We start from the raw sequence: 23793 nt of genomic DNA, 5'->3' as shown, positions 1-23793 counted from the left end.
GTAAATAAAATAAAAAGTTAGTATTTCAAAAATTACGAACGTAGGAACAAAGAGAAGCAAAGGTTATATAACATCACAATTTGCCCTGTTGTCGAACTCTGGCGCGTCAGCCAACGAATGGAATGTTGGGCGTACCACTTCATGTAAGGGTCATTAGGGCTAGCAAACATATTAACCATGGGTTGCTCAATCGTCCTGTGGTGTCTTTGCTCCCACATCTGTATAAAGGGCATCATGGTTGTAACCCAATCTTCCTGTTCCTTCCCCGACAAGGAAATGTCATGCATTTCATCAATTTGATATGGTGGGTCAAGTACCCCCTGAAACATGCCAAACTGTTGCAAGGCTCTATCCGGTTGGTGCCACTCAACAAAGTTGTAGCATATCATTGGCACAACTGATCTCCACAAGTGCATACTTTGCCGACACCGTTCCGGTAGCGAATTTAGAACATGATCTGGGTATGGCCTCCACACAAACTACACATTTAAATTAGACGAAAAAAATTAACAACATAAACATAAAATGGTTGAGACAAGATATCAAAATAATATAATATTAGCATAATATAATATTAGCATAACTAACTCACGTCTTCAGCTCTCAGTTCGTCAATTTTGATCTGCCACAAATCAATTTGATTCTTTTGACGACCAACGTTTCCTCCCCACCTGAAATAAAATTTATTAAAGATTTATTAACGGCTTATTTTGTCGCATTTATGTGAACAAATAAATATAACTACTTATAAATTACGTGCATACCTTCCTGTGAGGGGGCGGCCGAGTGGCAATATTGGCATGCTTACGGGGCAGTCATTGGAATCATTTCCCAAGTCCATATTTGGAGCAAATAAGTACAACCACCGATTTCTTGTCGTTCATAACCGGTTGCATGACATAACTCATGATAGAGAGTTGCAAGCACGGCCGAACCCCAACTGTATGTGGAGGCCAGAGCTAAATTCTCTATTAGTAGTAGATATCTTAGAGGCACATGTGATCCCGTGTGGTCGGGTAATAAGAAAGTGCCAATCAGGCGCAAAATGAATGCTCTTGCAGCAAATTCAGCTTCTGCCGGCGCAAGTGCACCTAGGTTTTGAAAATTAAAACACTGGTTTAACCATTTCATGTTTAAACCACTTCCTCTAATAGCACCTGGCGGTGGAACGACTCCTAGCGCACGAATAACGAGATCGGACCAGTTACACCATGTCACCCCGGTAACAGGTTGCCCATCAATTTTTAGTCCCAGCTGAACGGCAACATCTTGAAGAGTGATGGTGCACTCTCCAAACGGCATATGAAAGGTGTGCGTCTCGGGCCGCCAACGCTCCACCAGTGCTGATATCAACACTTTGTCTTGTTTGATAGAACCAGCTAGAGCAGCCTCGTAAAATTCAGCCAGTCGAACATATGGTTCGATTTGTGGAGGGACACCATTGAAAGGAATGTGGGGTAATCTCAGCTTCAAGACTTTTTTATTTGTTTCGTTCCAAACATATCCCGATACATGTTTGTTTTGCTTCACCAACAACGTCAGATTTTTTGGGCCGAGAGTTAGCACTGCTTCATCCGCCATTTACAAAATCTTCCTGAAGTTATTACATACAACCGGAAATTAGGCATCAAATAAAGTTTGAGACTCAAATACAAATGATAAATTAAAATATTTGAAAGGTAAGATTAAGAGATGGAGTTAGAAATAATTACAAACAATAGAGAGACTTTAGACTTGAGAGAGTTTGAGGGTAAGTAGAGCTTGAGAGGTATCAAACTTATCACTTGAGAGTTGAAAAATGAGGCTTGAAAGATGAGAATTGAGAGTTGGAGAGGTGAAGCCGAGCATGCATGGAATATAACTTCAGCATTTCTGGGGGTCCTTTTCTAGGGGTTTGAGACCGCCAGAAATGGCTCATTATGGCCGACAAAGCATTCGCGAGGTAGGACGCGAATGCCTCTGCAGCTCTGCACCGTGTCACCCATCACCACAACACTGTCAGTCATTCGCGTGTCAGGTCGCGAATGCTCCCTGTTCCCAGTCAACAAACAAGAATGCATCGGGAAGGAGGAGAATCTCTCCTGGCACACTGAAAAAGCAGATTCCTCCTTGTCTTATTAGCATTCGCAAGGATGCTCTCGAATGACTCTTGTTCAACCTGAAAAAGCTTCCGTTCATGTCATTCAGTACTGACTTTGTTATTTGTCTTATTACCATTCGCAAGGAACCTCACGAATGGCATAAATTCCTTGTCAGAAACTACCCCAGACAGCTAAATTTTTTATTTTTCACCCCCTTTTTCCAATTAATATTTTTTTTCGCGCCATTCAGAAAAAAAAACCTTATCAAAACACCATTTCATAGTTACTTATCCATTAATATGGTAGGTGAAAATTGTTATGTTTTGATATGCGTTGGATTTATGCAAACAAACATTGACATTCACATTGAGTAAAAAATGAACAAAATTCTTATGAATTTGGATGAAAGCCCACATTGAGTAAAAAATGAACAAAATTCTTATGAATTTGGATGAAAGCCTATTTAGTTCGCATTGCACTCCGGATTTTAGTTGGATTATATAAGTGACTAAGCCTCGCATGAAGGATTTTAGAGGTATATACTTTAAGAACACTCCTGTTGGTGGTTATTTTTAGTTTTGTGTTCGAACTCGGTGTAGCGTGTAGTCTCCTATTTGTAGTTTTGCATGTGTGAAGGTTTTGATTTTTATGAACTTCACTAAATAGTCAATATCTTTTTTTTTTTTTTTGGTACATCGGAAAGATAAATTGCACCCGTCAGGAATCGATCTCTGGACCTCCCCTACCCAACCCATATGTACCCCAACTCCTACTACTTGAGCTATCCTACGGGGACAATGGTCAATATCTCTAAATTTGTAGTCTAAAAAGAGATATGCTATTCCTATTAGTTTTAAGTAGGTTTATCAATGTGTGTGGTCTTAGAGGATGCACTTTCGTTATTGATTTAGTCTTTTTGAATGAATGTGACAATACTAATTTGTGGTTGCATTCTTGTAGATAGACTTGCATTTGACTTTAATGAATATGACATCATGTGGGAACGTTCCAAGAGTGGGGAAGATATGTATAGTGGTTTAGCCCTAGAAAATTGTCAGGGTGACAAAGGCTATGCTTTAATTTGAGAATACATGGTGGATTAAACATCGAGCATGTCAGCATGATATGCTTTAATTTGAGAATACTTGGTGGATTAAACATCGAGCATGTCAGCATGATCTTGAAACTAGTTTGATGGAGCTCAAGGATGATTATGACATTGGAGAATGACCATCATTGGCAAAAGAATGTGATATATATTTTGAACACAAGATTGACGACAATGATAAGTTGATGACCAACCCACAATAGAGCCTGATAATGATGGAGCAAAAGTGTTAGGCTCGAGATTGATGTTCAAGATTGAGAACAAAATGAAACTACTGGAATTGAAAGTCGACCTAATGCAGATGATGATAATGGTCTGGAGATCGAAAATCATACTGCTGAAGTACAAACTCAAAATGGAAGGCATGATGTAGAGATGAAGAAAGTGGTAGGCAAAGCAGTCATGATGCACGAAATGAAGCACAAATGTCAAGGTCAACATAATCTTCCCAGCATCATATATGGATTCGTGTGTTAGTCATGAATAATGACTCCATGCCATGGCCCATGGGGTTCATGTCATAAGAGCAGAGCATTAGAACTTAGAAAGAGCCAAGCTATAAATACAAATTGATAAATCACAAAAACATACCATAAACATAATGTTCTTCGGCAGAACTGGTGAGAATGACATCAAACAGTGTGGTAAGTTGGCAACTACGGATTCAAATCAGCAAAGGAAGGGGAAAAGAAGCAAGATGACTTCTATATTTTTATTTCCCACTTTTATTTTCTCAGGAAACATAGGAGATTATCATAAAGGAGGCAATAAAACGGTAGAAGCAATAAAGCTACCATGTCAAAGAAATCCCACCCCTGATCTGCTGAATTAACATAGTTATGGAGATAAAAAATATTAAAAGGGTGCGGGGGGAAAAAGGAAGGATACTATAGACTATAATGATAATCCAATATACAAAAGCAACTATCAGGGAAACTGAAACTCACTTGACCTCCACTCAGTCATCCCAGATTGACATTGTCAAGTGTAAACTCTAATTGTAGGATGGTAACAACTGTTTTGAAATGGTTCAATGCATAGAAACTAAGAATATACAGTCTAAACTAAACACACGTACAAAACATGAGGTTAAAATCCAGAAGCCACTCAAAGTACTGAATCTTGGTTGAACCCATGTAACTTAATTAAGTCATTCCTTTGGGAATCTGGAATGCTTTCTAGATAAATCAACTTCCCCTGTCAATAACAGTGCAAGTATGCAACCACTGTTTTTTTAAATGGAGTTAGGAAATAGCAACTGAAAATGTAAAAATGGATATACACTTTACTTAATAAATTCCCTGTTTCACTTGAAAGGAGGCAATAAATTCCACTGTCTTTAAATTCCCTGTTTCACTTGAAAGAACCCAGACTGTATTTTAAAAATCACTGGACAAGTCAAGTCACTAGAAGTACTTAATAAATTTCAAAAACAATGCTGAAGCTAATAAAATCCTGTTTATACTTCTAATAACATCATATATGTACAAATTAGTAAGCACTATGACAAGGAAGAAACCTTTATTAAAATATTCATAAGTAGTGTTAAGAGTAAATTCAAAAGATCAACAAAGAGGTTAATATCCTCTACAATTTCAAGAATCAATAACTACGTAATCACATATTTAAGCATTTCTTAGTCTTAGACATTTAAAAGGTCCGCTAAATCCCCTCCCACCTCATCACCCAGGGAAAGAGAAAAAGGGCAGAATAAAATTCAATTATTGAGACTTGTCAGTAATCACTGATCTTCTTATGAACCTCATTTGGAGAACCTACCATCAACTGTTCCTTAACAAATAAACATGGTATGCTAGCAAGAGTCTTAGTTAAGGATGATATGAAAGTGCATTAAAAATTAAATAAATAAGCTGGATGCTAGGGGATGTAAAGTCGTAAGGCTGATAATATAGAGTTTTGCAAACTGCTATCAAAGGATAAGTCAAACTCAATCTAAAAAAGTACATGCTTATAACTCTTAATTCACTTCCAGCAGCCCCTAAACATGGTTGTGACTTTCAAAGTTCAAACCCCTCAGAACTCATTCGCAAACTGAAAATTTCTACAGATTATAACATGAGATAATGATACATGCAAAACCAAGAGGCATAAACTAACGACAAACAGAGAGCGCCGCAGAAGAATCCTGATCAATTTCAATAAGCATGTAAACTTAATCTCAGTAGTTATGCATATGATCAACCATTGAGCAAGCCATCAACATCACTTCTAAGCTTCTATCTATATCATCAACTAGAACAGAAATCTATATTACCTTCAAAAATATAAGCAAACATATTTCTTTTCATAATTTCATCACTGCACATATATCCATACAATTAACAATCACATAACCAGATGACTATGAGCACCTGTTCTCAACTAAATACGACGCTGCCACATAAAAGATGCAAATTACAAATTGGAAAAGCGCAGTTTCAATGAAATCACAAACAAGAATGCAGTTCAAGTGATATGATATCCATTACATAATTGAGAGTTGGACACACCCAGTAACAAACCCTGTATGTGTCACTCAGTACTGTTGTCCTGGTGCATACAGAGGACGCCTAGATTCATCAAAGTACTGATCACGATCAATAAAGATAATCGCATAGAGGGCATAAATTATACCAGGGATATAGCCCAGAATAGTAAGTAGCAAGCAGATGATGAATTCAACCTGCACAAACCCAATCAAAATCATCGATCCATCAAAATCAAATTCCAATTCCCACAAACTAGTACTATGATACTATCACATAACTTCAGATTGGTAAATTAATATCCAATTTCAATTAAGAACTCAATTTATTTCACAGCTTCCATAGTTTTACTTCATTCAACATTCAGATCAAAACCATACTCCGAGTGGATACATACAGTGCAGCAACCATGGCGCAAGCAAACTCCGAGTGGAGGGAGCAAGACGGCGATCAGCAACTCGCAGCAAATTGCGCAGCGGGACGGCATGTTTTCACTCTGATGATGATGATTATGCTCGTTTTGTTGCTCATCAATGGAGATGGAACATGTGAGCCAAAATCAACGCAGGTTTTGTGATATTTTTGTTTATTGGTTTTGGACTATTAGGGATTTTCATCCCTTTCAATCTTTTTTGGGTTTTTCAAAAGGAATATCCTAAAAACTAAAATCTTTTTTTTAATTATTTTGCCTATGTATCATTGAATTTTGACTAGTTAATTATCCGGTAGGAAGCCTAGTCAACTGAGGGTGACCAAGTGCCGCATCAGTTTTAGTGCGTGTTTGGTTTCAAATCTGTGGAGAGGCCAAACGTAGATCCAGAAATCAAAAAACAACTATTTCTTACTTCTGAAAAACGTGGATCGGGCCAAACGTGGATCCTGAATGAGTTTTCCAAACACACCCTTAGTCTCTGTGAATTATTTAAATCATATTTTAGTCCCTCATTTTTCTCATCATCTTCTTCCTCTTCTACTTCATCTTCTTGTTTCTCCATGGCTCATGCATTTTCACCATTAAAAAATCCAGAAATTCAATCACCTCAATCTTCTTTATCTTCCTCCTTCTACCCACCACCATCCTCTTCCTTAATCTCTTCACACCCCAATTCATCAAATAAAAAATAATTATAGTCTTTCCCATTTTAAGAATTCAGAAGTTACACATGAACACTTATATCTCATTGGGAAGAAGTGGATAAAATAGAGAATGACTTTTAATAAAAGCGAATTTTAAAGGACTAAAACTTATGCAAAAGTTACACGTGAACACCTATATCTGATTAGAATTGTCATGTTGGCTAGTCATTGGGTAAAATATATTTCAAAAATGTGTTATGATCCCTTAAAGATTATTTTCAATTAAACAATTTTTGTTAGGGACTGAAAACTATAATTTTTTTATAAGAACCGCTTTAGATTATAGTGTATAATTAGAATCAAAAATACATTTAACCCAAAATAAAATAAGAAAAGAATACAAACAGTCGTGAAACTAATATGAAGACCTATGAATTGATTAATTTTTCTAATTTATTATTTATATCTTAATAATAATGTAAAATAAATATTTATATTCAAAATAAAGATTAATTGGTATATTCACATGATAACAAATAACTTATCAAATAATTATCAAGTAAACATTTAATCTATATATAACTAGTACTTTGACCCTTGCGATGCACGGAGGATTTTCATTTTAGTTTATCGCGTGAATTCATTTTAAAATATGCGTTGTTTTGTTATATTTATTAAAAGATAATCTAGGAGGTCCCCATATGATATCTCAAGTAGTAAGAGTAGGAGACATGAGTTGGGTGGGAGAATTCCAGGGATCAATCCCTAGAAGATGCAATTGGTATGAGCATTTAGCATCCTTATAAGTACGTTTGTATAAACATTTATTCATAAATTATAATATGATGAGCTTATGAAAATAAAATTATACTGAATGACGTCTTTCATAATTAATTAAGCTTATTTATATATATTAGAAAAGAACAACTTCTAGCATGACGTGTCGCTCTCATAGGCCAAGTTAGTGACGTGTCGCTCCCAGATTAATTCTCACATAATATTTTACATGTAAGCTCTTTCTCCTTGGCCCCACTTGCCACATGTGCCCTGATTTTTACTTACCTTATTTCTCCTTAATAAAAAAATACATTTTTAAATTTTAGATTTGATTAGGATTTAGGTTTTTTATTTCTTGATTTTATCTTAATTTATTTTTGATTTATTTTTAGAGTATTAATTAATTTTTATGATATTTTTATTGAATTTTCGGATTTTTAATTAATTCTGGATTTTATGAGTTTTAATTGTGATTTGCTAGATTTTGATAGTTTTTATCTATTTTTATTTAGTACATTTTTAAATTTTAGATTTGATTAGGGTTTATGTTGTTTATTTTTGTATTTTATCTTAATTTATATTATTATTTACTTTTAGAGTATTAATTATTTTTTATGGTATTTTTATTAAATTTTCGGATTTTTAATTAATTTCGGATTTTATGAGTTTTATTGTGATTTGCTAGATTTTGATATTTTTTATCTATATTTATTTAGAACATTTTTAAATTTTATATATATTAGAAAAGAACAACTTCTAGCATGACGTGTCGCTCTCACATGCCAAGTTAGTGACGTGTCGCTCCCAGATTAATTCTCACCTAATATTTTACATGTAAGCTTTTTCTCCTTGGCCCCACTTGCCACATGTGCCCTGATTTTTACTTACCTTATTTCTCCTTAATAAAAAAATACATTTTTAAATTTTAGATTTGATTAGGATTTAGGTTTTTTATTTCTTGATTTTATCTTAATTTATTTTTGATTTATTTTTAGAGTATTAATTAATTTTTATGGTATTTTTATTGAATTTTCGGATTTTTAATTAATTCCGGATTTTATGAGTTTTTATTGTGATTTGCTAGATTTTGATAGTTTTTATCTATTTTTATTTAGTACATTTTTAAATTTTAGATTTGATTTTAGGTTTTATGTTGTTTATTTTTGTATTTTATCTTAATTTATATTATTATTTATTTTTAGAGTATTAATTATTTTTTATGGTATTTTTATTGAATTTTCGGATTTTTATTTAATTTCGGATTTTATGAGTTTTTATTGTGATTTGCTAGATTTTGATAGTTTTTATCTATATTTATTTAGAACATTTTTAAATTTTATATATATTAGAAAAGAACAACTTCTAGCATGACGTGTCGCTCTCACATGCCAAGTTAATGACGTGTCGCTCCCAGATTAATTCTCACATAATATTTTACATGTAAGCTATTTCTCCTTGGCCCCACTTGCCACATGTGCCCTGATTTTTCCTTACCTTATTTCTCCTTAATAAAAAAATACATTTTTAAATTTTAGATTTGATTAGGATTTAGGTTTTTTATTTCTTGATTTTATCTTAATTTATTTTTGATTTATTTTTAGAGTATTAATTAATTTTATGGTATTTTTATTGAATTTTCGGATTTTTAATTAATTCCGGATTTTATGAGTTTTTATTGTGATTTGCTAGATTTTGATAGTTTTTATCTATTTTTATTTAGTACATTTTTAAATTTTAGATTTGATTAGGATTTATGTTGTTTATTTCTGTATTTTATCTTAATTTATATTATTATTTATTTTTTTATGGTATTTTTATTGAATTTTCGGATTTTTAATTAATTCCTGATTTTATGAGTTTTTATTGTGATTTGCTAGATTTTGATAGTTTTTATCTATATTTATTTGGTACATTTTTTAATTTTAGATTTGATTAGGATTTATGTTGTTTATTTCATGATTTTATCTTAATATAAAATCTGTGATAAGTGATTTAAATCAATAATACATCCCATCAGCAAAAACCCTCTTAAAACCCTGCCTACCTCCACTATCTCCTCCATGGAATTCATCTCCTCCATGCAATTTTCATCTCATCTCTCAACTGAACGGAACCACCCCCACAAAATCGTCTCATCTCTCAACGGAACCACTTTGCCATCGACTTGCAATCGCATCCCTCCGATTTGCTGCCTTGGACTGATTGGGAAGGTTGCAGATGGAGGTTTCAAATTATTTTCTTCATTTGCTTGCATAATATGTTATGGTTTTTTTCAATTTTATTTTACTTTACCTTTAACTTTCATTCACTTATGTTTGACTTCAAGGTCAATTTCGTTCATCACTTGTCATGCTAATTTCAAATTCTTTTCTTCAGGTTTTTTTTATAGATATTCCACCAAAAGAGATTCTTTTGAAGCCATGGATGGTGAGTCCATTTTATATTCTATATGGAATTTTGCAATATTTTGATTTGTTTTTTATGTTTTTTTATTCTCCTTTGTATGTGATTCTACATGAAATATTTTATTCTATTTTAGAGTTATTTTTAGAGTATAAATCAATTAGGATTTAGGTTGTTTATTTTTATCTTAAATTAATTAATACTCTAAAAAAAATCCGAATTTTTATCGTATTTTTATTAAATATTTTTTAAAGATTTTGTTTTGTTTTTATTGTCAATTTGTTAGATAGCCTCTCTTATGTTGTGCTATTTTATCTTGAAACCTGAATTTTAAAAGATTTTCCCTAATTATCTAAGATTTAAATAAATTATATTTTGAAAGAAGATTTACTACTACTCCTTACTAAATTTATAATGATGGCTTCGACTCCCCTCTTTGTCACGTTCCATGACTCAATTGGAGAGCTGGCCGGAAAAAGTGGTGAGCATTCTCCCTTTTCCTCTTCAAATTCCTTCTTTGCATAGTTTTGTTTATGTCTAATCTTATTTTGACTCGGGTTATAGGTGATGGTTCCGCCAATCTACCTACGCGTGTTGCTCCAAAATCAGTTTCTTGATATAATATTGTAGGTTGAAATGATTTTCTTGATCTAAGACATATTATGATTTGTTTTCTCAGACTATGCTAAGGAATGAAGAATGCAGGAGATTTCAAAAAAAAAATAGAGAAGAATTGTTGAAGTACATTAAAGGCTCGAGATAGAGTTTGGGAAGGAAAAGCATGTGGCTTAATGCTTTTAATTTCTGAGGTAGGAGAATGAATCCTTTTAGTTAAAAGTTCTTTATGTCTAGCATTTGATTCATAAGATTAATGTATTGGTTTGAAGCTACTTATGTGTCTGTTTTTAATTTTATTCTTTATGTGTTTTGGTTGGTTCAATTAGGCTAATTTGAATCAAATGCCTTAAAGAAATCAATGCACTACTTGAAATAAGGTATGAGAAGCTAGAAGAAGGAAATGAGTTGTAGGCAGGAGAATAGAGAGACAGAGAGAGAGAGAGGAGGGTGATTGCACACAAAGAATGATAATGAAGTGGATATGTTACTTTCAAACAAAAGCTATATTGGATAAGATTTGAAAAATAATTTAAAGAAATTTTAAAATTATTTTCCAAGAACTCCTATGCCATTTTGTTATAGCCTTGCTAAACTATTCAACTAGGTTCTCTAATGCTTTGTTTGATATGGTAGTGAAAGAGAAGAGAGAAATAGAGGAGAGAGAGAGATAAGAGTTAGTGTGTTTGATTGACAAGGGATGAGAGATAAAAGGGCAGATTTTGTGGGTCAAATGTATTTTTTCAATCTTCTCATTTTGAGTAGACATAGAACAAAGTTTGATCAATTTTTTTAGCTTTCCAATTGTAATCTTATTAATTTTTTTGGTTATTGGGAGGGAGTAATCTTATTAATTTATTAAGTCTATCATTGTTTTTATATTTTGATATTTTTATTTTTATTTAAATGTCGATTCATGGCAAACTAATTCCCTCTCTTATTCTCTATTTAACCCAACGATGGGAGAGAATCTACGTCATTCTTTCTCTACTATCACAGCTCTCATACAAACAACTTATATAATTTACTCTATACCACACGTATTTCTCTATACTCATCACATTTTGTTATATTTTTTATTAATGTCAACTCCAACAATCAATTTGCCGTGCAACGCACGGGTAAAAAACACTAGGGGATAAACAAGGGGTAGTTTCAAACTCCAAGCGCAATGTTGTCTGCCAAGAAGTTTTTGAGAACATATGAGTGGTTAGTTTAATTTTTTATCTTAATAGTTTTTTTTTAATACAAACTGACTTCTAAGTGACCTAACTTTATTTCATTGTTAACATGATGTCTATGACATCTTATAAGTTGATGAACATCTGATGCAAAAATATTATTGTCGGTTTAAGGTTCGTTCTATTTTCCCTTACAATGAAATAATTCTTTATTGATTAAAACAAGTATATACAAAGTCTGATATATATCTTAAATTTTGTAGGCACCCTGAAATATTGGCTCAAACATGGATGACTTGAAATAAAAAAAATGAGGTCATACTTTATGATTTATCTTTCACAATTCAGATTTGTGCTACTATCACGTTCTTTTTTTTTTCCATGATTAATATGTCTTTATCATCTACTTTATTGGTGATTCTTTTTTGTCCACTTTCCTTAGCATTTCAGACTCTTCTATTTCATCTATTGTTTAATAATCACTTTTTTTTTAAAAATTAAATATGTAACAGAATCACAGTTGTTATCTAATGTATTGACACGTTGAATTTTTTGAAAAAGAATCACGTGCTATTTCTTCCATTTTCAAAAAAAGAATAATTTTTTAATGAATGTACTAAGGGTGGAATCACGTTGTGGTAATAGGACAGTCGTCACCCTTAGACACAAAATTGTTACTTGATATACTATAAAAGATCATAAACTCCCTATATATTTCGGCTCTTCTCCTTTAGAAGACAAATTTCAAGTAGACGAATCAATATATATTTCTTACACATTTTATTATTATATGCAACTAAAGTAGTGTTGACAAACTACTAATAAAAAAGTCAAACTTTTTTTTTGAAAGATAAATAAATATATATATATATATATAATATCAAAAGGCTTGAGAGCAAACTCTTAAGCAGGAAATACAAACCAACCAACACCGGCGGAAAAAACCCGAAAGTACACCCAAAGATCGAGCCAGACAAAAACCAAACAGAAGAAACCCAAAGACAGAAAGATAGGAAAACCTAGAAAGTGCCGGAAAGAAAACAGGACAGAGCAAACAAACCAAAAAAAAATTCCGATATATTTCATAAATTTTGAAGGTACCTTGCAATATTGACTCAAACTTGGATGACTTGATATAAACACAAAATGATGTCATACTTTATGATTTATCTTTTACAATCCTGATTAGTGTTACTATCACATCTTTTTTTTCCATAATATGTGTTTATCGTTTGCTTTATTGGTGATTCCTTATATCTATTATTTGTGTCATTGTTTTCATGTTCATGAAGAATGTGAAACGATTTCATCTTGATCTCAATCAGGCTTAGATGACAAGTCTTTTGGTCCACGTTGCTTAGCATTTGAGACCCTTCTATTTCATATGTTGTTTAATATATTTTAAATAATCAAATAATTGATTGATGTATCAAATACGATAGACATATTCCCCGTGCAACGCGTGGGTAAAAAAACACTAGAATTTCCCCTTCTATATTGATTTATGAAATTTATAAGATTTTGTTTCTCTGATAAATGAGAATCCATTGAGTAAGATGATTTGCATTTAAGTCTGCTCTGAAACCTAAAAGTGGTTGTTGTTTGTATTTGCGTATAATTTTCAATTGTATGTTTTAATTTTAAAGTACTATAATGCTATCTACGTGAGATTTTGTTTTATATAAAAAGTATCATTATACTTTTTTTATACAATCATTATATTCTAAACTAATTAATTGATATTATTTTAATAGAATAAATTTAATATAATTAACTTTAGTATTATTTTCAAAATTTTAAGAGTGTATATTTATATAAGTATATAACTATAATAATTTGATAATAAGAAAAGTAAGAGGAATACAAAATATTAATATGTACTATAAAATTATGACATGAATTTATTAGTGCTAACAAATTAGAGTTACGAGATCTCACGGAGAGAAACATTTTACATGAAAATGAAAATTTGTACGAGTTAAAAAAAAATTCATTTTCTATAACTTAAGTGTATTTTTAATAATTTAAAAAATAATTATATATATATTTATGTATTGTTATATATCTAAAACACAAAAGCATTACCCTTTATGCAACACGAGTATACATCTTCACAAACAAAATTCAGTTATACCTCACATATGCAAAAATTAAAGCTTTTGGTTTATTAACTTATGTGTTTTTCAAAATTTGTGCTCTTTAAATATCTACATCTTTATTATGATTATTCTTACATTCTTAGCATCTTAAATATTTATAATTTAAAATATGAATCGATGTATCAAATACAATAGACATATTCCCCGTGCAACGCGCGGGTAAAAAAGCACTAGTTCAAGATAAAATAAACTATTTCAAAAGTATCCTTTGATCGTTAGTGACTCTTTAATTTGTTGTAAATACAGGGTTGGATGCAAAAGCAGATATTAAGACATATCAAGCCTTGGGAAGGGAAGACAAGACTCAGGAAAGTGTTGCTTCAAGTGCAGTGGAAGCTAACAAGGAGGAGCAGGTAGTTCAGAAAAGCCAAAACATTTGTGCTTCTGAGACCAATGAAAGTAACAGCTGAGGAAGCTGGAAAGCAAACGCGTTGGTGGGGAGGAAGATGAAGTTCTGGTGTGACATTTGTGGTATTAGTACTCTGTCTCAAGGTATGATGGAAAACCACAAAAGAGGGCGAAAACATCAGAAACGAATGGAGAACTTAATGAGTCAAAACAATGGGAGTGCCCCTCACACATCATCTGCAGATAATTTTTCATGAGAAAGTTCATCTAGTTACTGGTTCAAGAGAAGATAGAGTCAGTGAGTGAAGGACTATGAGCACATGCTAAGTGCTGCAAATTCGGGAGTTTACAAAATTGCTAAGATTGATTATCATCATGTAGTATGTTGACTCACTACAACTTTCATTTGTCCTTGTTTAATTTGTTTAATTTAGTCCTCAGTGACCGTACGTTAGGAATGGTTTTGGTTCCATTTCCATTGCACATGCTCATTACTGTCATGTGCATGCATGAATGGGAGCAAAGGAACATGCGAATTGAAGTGGCGTTATTATTTTCTTATTTTTTTTTTGAAAGTAAACTGAAAATTCATTAATAGCCATTCGGCAACCGAGTTGTTACATCAGAAATAACCAAAGATAAAGCAGCTTCCGGAACCTCCTCCACCCAAACTAGATTAGCGTAGGTTTCAGGGTTCCTAGCTAGAAAATCCGCAACGGCATTACCCGTGCGTCGAACAAAAGAGAAAGTAACAACATCAAAAGCACCTCGGAGCGTGAACCACTCCCTAATAATAGAGCTCAAATAAGAACGCCCATTGTCCTGTGCTTTCCAGCAGTTATACAGCTGTAAACAATCTGTCTCCAAACAAATCCTCCGAAAACCAAGGTCAATAGCCAATTGCATTGTCCATCTCAAGCTCATAGCCTCCGCCAGAAGTGGTGAAAGAGCTGAAAGGGGATAGGAGCATGCAGCAGCCATCACCTCACCATTACAATTCCGTGCCACCATGCCCAATCCAGTCGAACCATTCACATGATAGGAGGCATCAAAATTGCACTTGATAGTACCTGAAGTTGGCGTCTTCCACGCCGCAGGCAAGGCCACCGATGGTGCCCGCATCTGATCTCGCACCTGAACCTCCTCCGTCAAGCAACGTACTCGGCCGAGCACATTATCCACCGTGAACTGCCACTGCTGGAAAATAGTATGGTTCCTGGCCTCCCAAAAAGCATATACCGTGGACTGTACAAGGGCCAATACCTCCTCATCATGCAGCTCCAAAAACGCAAGCCAAAGTTCACGAAAAGTTGAGAAAGATGCCACACGGACAGCAAGTTGAGAAGCAAACCAAACATGCTTCGCTGCTGGACAATGGATGAATAGATGGTCCTCATTCTCCCTCTCCGTCGCCAAAAAGAGCATCCTGGATCCACATCAACTCGACGGCTAAACAACCTCTCTTTCAATGGTAAATAACCTTGGATAGCCCTCCAACATGTCTCTTTGCATCGTGGGAGAGCTCGGGATGACCAGAAAAAATTCCAGAACTTGGCCTCTAACGTGACAGCTGTGGAAGATGAAGCTTCAGCCATGGACAGAAGGTTTCTCATGTACTTGTATCCCTCCTTGCACGTGTAATGACCATTGCTAGTGCTAGGCCAATGGAACTCATCCGGGCCACCATGCACCCCTAAAGGGATTGATATTATACGAGCTGCAGTGCTAGGATTAAAGACAAGCTCAATCAAATCTGTCCTCCACCTGTGCAAAGCATGATCAATAAGCATAGATACATGTGTTAAGTGAAATTCATCAACAAGATCCTGGTTATAAATAAGGGGTGCACCCCCTGGTACCCAATTATCATTCCATATATGAACCTGTGAACCATCACCAATCTTCCAGAGTCCCCCTCGTTCAAAAACCCAGCTTGTTTTTAAAATACTAGACCATGTATAGCTTGGACGGTACCCTTTTTTTGCGTCTCGCAATGAACATCTAGGAAAGTAGGCACCTTTAAAAATCCGAGCCACCAAGCTTTCAGGGCGGGTGTAGATACGCCACCAATTCTTCCCTACTAGGGCCATGTTAAAAGACTTAACGTCTCTGAACCCCAGGCCTCCTTCCACCTTGCTCTTACATAAATTCTCCCATTTTGTCCAATGGAGACCACGGCGAGTTGAATCACCACCCCAATAAAATCTCGAAATCATATGATCAATATCTGCACACAAACCATCAGGTAAAATAAAACATGACATAACATAGGAAGGTATGGCTTGAACCACCGATTTTATAAGAACCTCCCGTCCTGCCCTCGAAAGAAATTTCTCTTTCCAGCCTTTAAGCTTTTTCCAGACTCGTTCTTTGACAAAATTGAAAATTTGAGTTTTTGACTTACCTACGATGGTCGGTAAACCCAAATATCGATCATAGCTTCCAACCGCCTTTACTTGCAAAAGCTGCTTAATTTCATTGAATCGATTATCATGCACATTTCGGCTCACAGAAAGCATTGATTTGTCAAAATTAATCCGTTGTCCATAAGCACGCTCAAAAGCGCCAAGAATGTTCTTTATGCATTGTGCCTCTTCCATAGTTGCTCGTGCAAACAAAACACTGTCATCTGCAAAAAGCAAGTGAGATATCACAGGCGCATGCCGACTAATTTTTATTCCACTAATTTCAGATGCAGCCATGGATTTCTCAATCATAGCTGAAAAAACCTCACCACAAAGTATAAACAAATACGGGGACAATGGGTCACCTTGTCTGAGTCCTCTTTGAGGGAAAAACTTTTCCTGTGGATTACCATTGAGCATAATAGAGAAAGACACAGATGTGACACAATTCATGATGAGTCTTACCCAGTTCACAGGGAAACCCATCTGAAGTAAAACCGATTCAAGGAAAGACCATTCGATTCGGTCATACGCTTTGGACATGTCCAATTTTAGCGCCATAATGCCATTCCGGCCTGAGATTCTTTTTTTCATATAGTGAAAACATTCGTATGCAATCAGCGCATTGTCAGTAATCAAACGCCCTGGTACAAAGGCACTCTGGTTTTCACAAATAAGATCTGGTAAAATCACTTTAAGCCTATTCGCTATCGTCTTAGTGACAATTTTAAAAATAACATTACACAAACTTATTGGCCTAAAATGTGTTGCATGCTCAGACTTTTTTATCTTTGGGATTAGGACCAATAAAGTATGATTTATCATACCTGGAGATACATCTCCACTCAGAATCTGCAAGCAGAAAGCAGCTACCTCATCTCCAATCACATGCCAAAATTTCTGATAGAGAAGCGCAGGAAGGCCATCCGCTCCTGGGGCCTTCGTCGGATGCATCTGGAAAAGTGCTTGTTCCACCTCCTCTTTCGAGAAAGGCTCTGCCAGGATTCCCAAGTGAGAAGGAGTAACACGACCTGCAACAAGAGAAGTGGCCTCCCCAATCCCCGAAGGGTGAGAGGTTGCAAAACTAAAACTAAAAGGTTCTTTTATAATTAGTTGCAATGGATGCATGTCAAATCATGATTTACAATATATGATGATGTTGTTTGGCCTTAAATAATTACTTGAGTAGAAACTACAATCGGAAAGATTGGTATATGGAAAATTACTCACAATTTATCACCAAAACTACAAAAGATTTAGACGAGTAATTTACCTATAAATGTATGTAAATATAGATTTGGATCTAAACAAACTGGTAGTTTGGTTATTTGTGGAATTCCAATATTAGACCACTCATTCTAAAATTATGTACTCTCTTTTTTCTATCTCAATTTCTCTCTGTTTGAGTGCTCTACCTTCTTTTTTTTTGGTATAATTCAATTTATTCTTGAGTTATTTTTTGCATTTAATTAGAATTTTTATTTTTTATTTTCAAAAGTTGTTTCTCTTGAAAAAAAGAAATTATTCTTTTATTCTTGATTATTAGTTTTTGTAGAGAAATTTAATATTTAATGTTATGCTCACTATTAGTTTTTCCCTTGTGGCCAAAAAATATATTCTAAGATTATTATATTTACAACACTAATTTTTTTATGCAAAGAAAAAGGATATTATTGTGATTGTTTTGATTCTTGCACTAATTAAAAGTCTCTCCATTCCAAAATGGTTGTTGTTTTAGTTTTTTCACATATGGAGTATTCTAATATGAGTGTTGTTTTAGGAATTCAAGACTATTATCACATTTTCTTCCATATATTTATCCTCATTTAATATTGTATCTCTCACCTACCACCTTCAATTCTCACCAATCACTTAACCAATAAGTATCATTCGCTCACTTTAATAAAACTCAACTTTAAATATGTTTTAGTCAAATTTTATATTATTTAATGAACACTTAAATTATGTGCATTTCTTTAAACAACAACAATTTTAAAATGGAGGGAGTAGTATAAAAGTTATTAACAATATCTTTTAATTTTTTTTTAAGTAATAATAAGTAAAATAATATACATGAAAATAAGACATTTTGACAAAATACCCAAGCATTGACTAAATAGTAAATACACATTAGTTTTTTTTAGAGAAATTTATATATTTAATGTTATGCTTAGTCAAAAAAATATTTTAAGACTAGTTTATTTCTCTTTTTTTGGTCAAAAAGACTATTTTATTTCCAACACTCATTTTTTTTATGGAAAGAAAAAAGACATCATTGTGATTGTTTTAATTTGATTCTTGCACTAATTAATATAGTATAAAAGTTATTTAGTAATAGTAATTAAGTACTTTTCCTATATTTCAAAAAAATTAAGTACTTTTCCTTTTGTTAAAAAAAGAAATAGTAATTAAGTAAAATAATATACATGAAAGTATGAGAAAATAGGAAATTTCTCAATAAATGTATGTGAAAAGTACTAAATTTATTTTATTTTAATTAAATAAAGAAATTATTTTCTGGTCAAACCATTAAATGTCTCTCTTAAAAAAATTCCCCTTTAATAAAACGCATTAATCCTTAATTTAATACTGAGTTTTTTTTTTTTGGGTAAGCAGTTAATCAATTTAATACGGAGTTATGATATATACACACACCTCTCTACTCATTTTTCCCATTCATTCTCTATCTATTTCTCTTTTCTCTATCAATCAAATCATCTATCACATCTTTACTTTCTCTCTCATTTCTTCATATCTCTTTTCCTCCCCCTCTCTACGCCTAAAAAATGATGTGTCAAGATATAATTATTCTTTAATACCTCAACTCAAGTCTCTCTCTCAGTCTTTCTCTCCGCGTTTTCTCTTTGAGAGTTTTTTTTCTGGTAAGCTTTTTCAGTTTGAGAGTGCATAGCAGTTAGATATCTCACGCCATTTTGTGATGATGATAAGAAGAATTGAGATCTTTCAAAATATCAAAATTGAAACCAAATCTTTATTTTGATTTTCTCTATCTATAGAATTTGCTAAATTCTCTCTCAATATTCGATTACCACATAAAGCGACCATAGAATCAAATACAAAACCATTCCAAACCAAAAAAATTACAGAAAAATCCTATAAACCCTGGTTTCATTATCTCTCAATCATCATATAAATCTCAGTAATCGTCATCATCATCATCATCGCTTTCTCACTGTTTACATAAATTTCAGTACTGTCAGAATCTCGATCACTTCCCCTGTTTACCTGTGTGTAACAGAAAACAGAGTATTTTCTTGTTGCTTATTGTTTGTGAATTGTGATCATCATCATCACCATTGTCTCTTAGGTTGCAAACTTCAACCGTGTTCTTGATTTTCTTCCATGGAGAACGAGTTCAAGTATCGTGCTATTGACAAGAGGCCACAACCACAACCACCGCCGCTGCCACCGCCACAGCAATCGGCGTATCCTCATTCTGCCGCCACCTACTTCTCTGAGGGGCCATTGGGAGGTGAGAATTGAAATTTGAACACCCATTTGCATGTTTCTACAGAAAAAAACAATCTTTTCTGACATTTATTGATGTTTTTTTTTTCAGGGGAGGGTGGTTATGCGAGGATGGTTCCTCCGACGATGAGTGTGAGAGAGGAGATTGAGAGAGCGGTGGAGAAGGAGCGGATACGGCGGGAGATAATCACGGAGGAGATGGCGCGGGCTCGGCGGCGGGAGCTGGAGGAGGAGGTGAGGAGGGAGTTGGGGATTCCAATGCAGAGGAGTTTGGTGCCGCCGCCGCCGCCGCCGCAACAGAGGTTTTTGGTTGTTGAGAGAGTGAAACTTGCAATAGAAGACATGCCAGTGATGCCACCACCACAACCTCGAATTTTGGACCTTGCTGAAATCGAAACTGCTAAACTTCCAGATCAATATAGGGTCAGCTTCTACCTTTTTCCAGTGTTATGTTTGATTGTCTATTTGTCTGTTAGCAATTCCTTGTTTTTTTTTGTTTCTTTGTTATTTTTGCCAATTTGTCTTATGTGGTCCCTGAATTCTTTGGTTGGAGGTCCTTTTTGGGGGTGAAAAGACTTCATTGCCATTGGTATGAGCATTTAGCATCAATTGTTGTGGGGATGGACCTTTGCAATTTAATGGCTTTTTTTTGTAAGGGTTGTTTGTTTCATGAAAACACAGGATTGTAGAGCTTATGAATGAATATTTTCACATTTGTTACAAAGTTGAAAATTCTGATTTTGGGGTATTTTTGGCCAGTTCTTCCATTTGATGCTGATGAAATGTGTTGGGAATCTCACATTCTCACTAGGTACCCTGCTAAAAGTGATTTAATGTTGGGCTCTTTGTGTGCAAGGGTTAAAATTGATTCTGCAATGTTTGAATCAATTCTTATGTTTTTGGATGTTTCTTTCACAATTTGTAGGTTTTCTCTACGATGTGAGAGCAAATCCTAGCTTCTGTGATGGACATAACCAATTGTATAATTTCACACCCGGGTTTTACAAAATTATTCTACTGAAAGTAGTTTTCTAATAATAAACCACTTCACCTTTTCCTAAAATGATTTTTACTATCTACAATCACTTATGCAACTATACACTTATACTAGTAAAATGTTTGACATTGCTAATTTGTTATTCTTGTTTCAGGAGCGGGTGAATCTGCGTCTGAACCCAAAATTAAACCAGGTTGCCATTGAGGATATGCCTCAACCTCGTTTTATGGATATTACTGAAATCAAACCAGCAAATAACCATGATGAAGTGATCCAGCTGGTTAGTTTCTACTTTCTAGTGTTATGTTTGTTTATCCTTTATTTTATATTTTTTTTCTCTGTTTCTTTATTATTTTAGCCATATTTGTCTTGTTAAGTGCTTCCATGTTGTTTGTATTATGTGCCCCCTGACCTTGTGTCTTGGTCTGAGGTCTTTCTAGCTTCTGTTTTCCTTTGCTTGTGGGTGGGGTTTAAAAGTTAAAATATGGTGTCTGAAAAAATATTGTCATTGGTATGCACATTTAGCAGCAATTGCTGTGGGGATGGGTTCCACATTTTGATTACTTTTCTAGGAAAAAGCTCAATACCTTTTGTCTTTGAAGCTGCACTTATTCCCTGCTAAAAGTGATTTTTATTTGTAAAATGTTCTGACATTGTCAATTAGATATGACTTGAATAAGATAGGAAGAAAATAACACAACTGGCTGCATCATAACAACTTTAAGATGGGGTTATTTTAGTTGCAAACTGGTAATTCTCCTGTGAATCTTGTATTTGTAAATTGTAAGCTCATCTGCATATGACTGTAGAACTTTAACTTGATTGATCACACATTTTAAGTTCTTTTTATTTGAATTTTTTTTTTATTGGGCTTGTCTCATAGCTACTCTAGTGGGGAATGATATAGTGAAGTATATGAAGGAAATATTTGTAGTATGGAATACTATATCTGTTATATTTTTGTATCTGGGAGTGGAAATGCAGTGTTGAATAATGTCTGTTTGCAATAAATTTCCAAAATATGCAGCTATTTTATATCAATCCTAATATTTCTTTCTTATACCCCACTATCACTATGTTCATACTTTAAGGGCCCTAAGCAAATCTCCGTTTTGATATAACTATGCTGATTTTATGCTGTCAAAATTTCTTTGATTAAGTTGCTTCTCCTATTTGTTTGGCTAGCCATATAAAATTTCTTCCAGCTTACCTTACCATAACTTCACTCGCAATGAAACAATGTTGTGTTCTCACCATATGTATGTCTTATTTGCATATTAGCATATCATATTTTGACTGAGTTTCCCACTGCAGGCTAAGCCAAACCCTGGTGTTTATGATGCAAAACGAAAAGCAGCGGAACCCGCTGTTAATGAGACTCAATTTGGTTTGATGAAAAAGCCCAAGAAGGCGTGGAGATGCGAGCTATGTGGGGTCAGCACCACAGATGAGAGGGGTTTGAACATGCACCTTAGCGGTAAGAAGCACAAGGCCAAGGAAGCTCAGAGAGCTGAGAAGATTGGTAAGAGCACAAGTTCATCACTGTCACCAATGAAAAGTAATATGAATGTGAAGTCTATAGAAACTGAAACTATCATTACCACAACTTCAGGGTTGGATGCAAAACCAGATATCCAGACACATCATGCCTTGGTAGAGGGAGGCATGACTCAGAACAATGTTGATGCAGTGGAAGGTGAAACTATCATTACCACAACTTCAGGGTTGGATGCAAAACCAGATATCCAGACACATCTCATTACCGCAACTCTAGGGTTCGATGCAAAACCAGATATCCAGACACATCATGCCTTGGTAGTGGGAGGCATGACTCAGAACAATGTTGATGCAGTGGAAGGTGAAACTATCATTTCCACAACTTCAGGGTTGGATGCAAAACCAGACATCCAGACACATCTCATTACCGCAACTCTAGGGTTGGATGCAAAACCAGATATCCAGACACATCATGCCTTGGTAGTTGGAGGCATGACTCAGAACAATGTTGATGCAGTGGAAGGTGCAAAAGAGGAGCAAGCAGTTCAGAAAAGCCAGAGCATGGGTGTTTCTGAGATCAAAGAAGTATCAACTAAGGAAGCTGGGAAAACAAACGCATTTGTAGGGAGGAAGAGGAAGTTCTGGTGTGACATTTGTGGAATTAGTACTCTGTCTCAAGGTGTGATGGAAAACCACAAAAGAGGGCGAAAACATCGGAGAAGAATGGAGAATACGATGAGTCAAAACAATGGGTGTGCCCCTCACACATCATCTGCAGATAACTTTTCATGTTCTGAGAAAGTTCATCTAGTTGCTGGTTCAAAAGAAGATACAGTGGATGAAGGACTATGAGCACATGCTAGGTGCTGCAAATACTGGACTTTACAAAATTACTTAAGATTGTTATCCATTGTGATTATCATGTAGTGTGTTGATCCTTTACTTATGTGACATTTTTAATCTGTTCTGGTAAGGGATGATAAGTAAGTGGCTTTAGTCTTTTCTTGTTTGAACTCAGCTAAAGCTACTTTTATTTAGTTGCAGTGTTTGTCAAGTCATGATTTGTAGTATATTATGATGTTGTTTGGTCTTATTTTGGAGGGAAAAACTTTGTTTTTTTCCCCTTTTGTTTACTTGTAACATTTTCTCAAGTTCAATCAAGCAAAACTG

The 23793-nt window shown here is 34.3% G+C and overlaps 4 protein-coding genes across 5 annotated transcripts; 1 reads left to right on the top strand and 3 right to left on the bottom strand.

Moving 5' to 3' along the window:
- Nucleotides 1-25: 25 nt before the first annotated feature.
- On the bottom strand, nucleotides 26-957 carry LOC130714607 (serine/threonine-protein phosphatase 7 long form homolog). The gene is made up of 3 exons (XM_057564512.1): nucleotides 765-957; nucleotides 593-671; nucleotides 26-479 (listed from the first exon to the last, which is right to left on the bottom strand). Exons 1-3 carry the CDS (start codon nucleotides 839-841, stop codon nucleotides 33-35), a joined length of 603 nt encoding a protein of 200 aa, XP_057420495.1. The 5' UTR covers nucleotides 842-957; the 3' UTR covers nucleotides 26-32.
- Nucleotides 958-5475: 4518 nt separating this feature from the next.
- Nucleotides 5476-6275, bottom strand: LOC130715023 (UPF0057 membrane protein At4g30660-like). Its single transcript, XM_057565017.1, has 2 exons — nucleotides 6073-6275; nucleotides 5476-5872 (listed from the first exon to the last, which is right to left on the bottom strand). The coding sequence occupies exons 1-2, from the start codon at nucleotides 6160-6162 to the stop codon at nucleotides 5726-5728; spliced, it is 237 nt and encodes a 78-aa protein (XP_057421000.1). The 5' UTR covers nucleotides 6163-6275; the 3' UTR covers nucleotides 5476-5725.
- An 8551-nt stretch (nucleotides 6276-14826) lies between these two features.
- LOC130713173 (uncharacterized) lies at nucleotides 14827-17768 on the bottom strand. Its single transcript, XM_057562963.1, has 3 exons — nucleotides 17468-17768; nucleotides 15716-17284; nucleotides 14827-15599 (listed from the first exon to the last, which is right to left on the bottom strand). The coding sequence occupies exons 1-3, from the start codon at nucleotides 17766-17768 to the stop codon at nucleotides 14827-14829; spliced, it is 2643 nt and encodes an 880-aa protein (XP_057418946.1).
- Nucleotides 17769-19566: 1798 nt separating this feature from the next.
- LOC130713817 (uncharacterized) lies at nucleotides 19567-23793 on the top strand. 2 transcript variants are annotated; one of them, XM_057563626.1, is made up of 5 exons: nucleotides 19568-20133; nucleotides 20221-20552; nucleotides 21281-21406; nucleotides 22441-22648; nucleotides 22739-23793. In XM_057563626.1, the coding sequence occupies exons 1-5, from the start codon at nucleotides 20004-20006 to the stop codon at nucleotides 23473-23475; spliced, it is 1533 nt and encodes a 510-aa protein (XP_057419609.1). In that variant the 5' UTR covers nucleotides 19568-20003; the 3' UTR covers nucleotides 23476-23793. The 2 variants fall into 2 exon arrangements, with proteins under 2 accessions (XP_057419608.1, XP_057419609.1); XM_057563625.1 differs by having other exon boundaries at nucleotides 19567-20133; nucleotides 22441-23793.

This window comes from Lotus japonicus, chromosome 4 (assembly GCF_012489685.1).
Source record: "Lotus japonicus ecotype B-129 chromosome 4, LjGifu_v1.2".
NCBI classification, from domain to species: Eukaryota; Viridiplantae; Streptophyta; class Magnoliopsida; order Fabales; family Fabaceae; genus Lotus; species Lotus japonicus.
This window is presented reverse-complemented; position numbering and strand designations above follow the sequence as displayed.